This window comes from Belonocnema kinseyi, chromosome 6 (genome assembly GCF_010883055.1).
Source record: "Belonocnema kinseyi isolate 2016_QV_RU_SX_M_011 chromosome 6, B_treatae_v1, whole genome shotgun sequence".
Taxonomy (NCBI): Eukaryota; Metazoa; Arthropoda; class Insecta; order Hymenoptera; family Cynipidae; genus Belonocnema; species Belonocnema kinseyi.
The window spans coordinates 117655446-117657358 of NC_046662.1; the positions used below are offsets into that span (position 1 = coordinate 117655446).

The 1913-nt window shown below is 30.3% G+C and overlaps 1 protein-coding gene across 1 annotated transcript in view; it reads right to left on the bottom strand.

Moving 5' to 3' along the window:
• LOC117174878 overlaps nucleotides 1-1913 on the bottom strand; it is an 11869-nt gene that overhangs the window by 6746 nt on the left and 3210 nt on the right. The window contains exons 2-3 of the mRNA XM_033364286.1: nucleotides 959-1062; nucleotides 532-673 (exon numbers count right to left, since the gene is read on the bottom strand). Of these exons, the coding sequence (XP_033220177.1) occupies nucleotides 532-673; nucleotides 959-1062 (246 nt within the window). The remainder of the gene's footprint in view (nucleotides 1-531; nucleotides 674-958; nucleotides 1063-1913) is intronic.

Genomic DNA, 1913 nt, shown 5'->3' on the forward strand with positions numbered 1-1913 from the left:
TTGAAAGAAATATTTAATTTACAATAATCTGAAGTCTCTTCAATCTTTGTAAGAAGAATACAAACTCAAGGTAAAAAAATAACGCGTTTTTCGAACTTCTGCATCTTTAGATCTTGTGCAATTAGATATAAAGTCTTTACTACTTCTTTCATTTAATAACTGCGGACTCCCATTTGGAAAGTCACTGTCTTCAATATGCGACGGTCCCTTATTTTCTACAGAATATAAAAAATACGTATGCACATTAACATAATCGTGTTAAATTTTTAGGTGTGAGTTTTATCATTTTTCAATTCGAGATAAGCAATCTTATTACCATTATTGTAGCAGGATATAATAAAAAAATTAAATTTCTATATCCCTTGAATTTTCCTAAGCAATAATTGTTTATTTTGGCTGAGCAACAATTTCCGATTTCAGAAATACGTTTCTGCAATAGCGCACAATTTTTAAATTATATTAGGATTAGGAGAAGGTGGTGTTCTGAGTATTAAAATTGATGAGGAAGGTTGTGCTAAGGTTATGCTATACCTTCTTCGATATCATTAATTATTCCATCAACATCTGTTCCTGTTGAGTCATCAGAATCAAGGATGCTTGATCTGTTTGATAACAATTTTTGTTGCTTCTTGCTAATATCTTCTTCATGACGAAACAATCTTTTCCTGCTCTTCTGCGAATCATATAAGACATATATTAAGCGAAGAGACTTTAAGCTTCACTATATTAAAATTGATCCATTGGTATAGGAAACCTCAAAATGAAATAATCTTTAAAATGCTTTATAGAATCCAGGAAAATACACATTCTTTTTTCTTTCGCTGTAGATAATATATCTAACTTTTAAGAAACATAACATCAATGATTAAAGATTCTCTTTCAAATTTTATTATAATGTTATGTGTACCCCTGGAACATTCTTTATAAACATATTTAATTCAATATTTGTTCAGCTTACTTTAACGGGACCATTATGGTCATCGGAAAAGAAGCTTCTGTTTCGTGTATTTGGAATTCGTAATCGCCTTTCTTGGTTTGGAGCTTGCATATCCTCAAAGCTTGCTGAAATTTATTATGTATTAATAATTTCTGTAATATGTGATTCATAAAATACAGTTACATATATGTGAGACAAAAAGGAATAATTTTTAAACTTTAATTTACACTTCTCAAAATTTAAGACTTTTAGTTATTACGAAATGAAAAAATTACAGTAGTGAACAATTGAAATTTTAACGTCTCATATTGATAATTCAGCATTCGGAAATTTTAACTATTCATAACTAATTAAAACATCATTCAAATATTAGGGCTTCCAATTTGAAATAGTTACATTTATGATATTACAAACCATACAATTAAGCCGCAGCGTAGAAAAGGATATAACATTTCTTCACACTGCAAATATATGTTTAAGGGAGGAGGATCAATAAGGCCGGTTTTTGGGCCATCTACAGATTGGCCTCAAACATGTTTTATTTTATTCATCTAACTAGGTCTCATAACCCCTTAAAAGGATTTTTCCTGAGAGTGATCTGATTTCAAGATATAGTCATTTTTAAGTTCGTATTTTACATGGGTTTTCGCACTTTCATTCAAATCATGCTAAGTTTCACATTGTTAGTATTGCTCACGCAAGATCATACTTGACCAAAAACTGCGCACGTATATGCGTTACAATATATGTTAAAGCCATCATTTTTCTCGAGGTACTTAGCCTTCAAAATAGGGCTTATTTTATATTTTATGAAAAACCGAGCGTATTATTTTAAGGTATTAATTTATTGTTATTAATTTATTATTTTTAAGTTATTAAAATCAACCAAAGTCAGTGGAATAGGAAACAAAACGCTATCGTTCATGTGCGACTGCCGCTTCGCTACGTTCAACTGTTTTCCCCCTCCACATGGTAT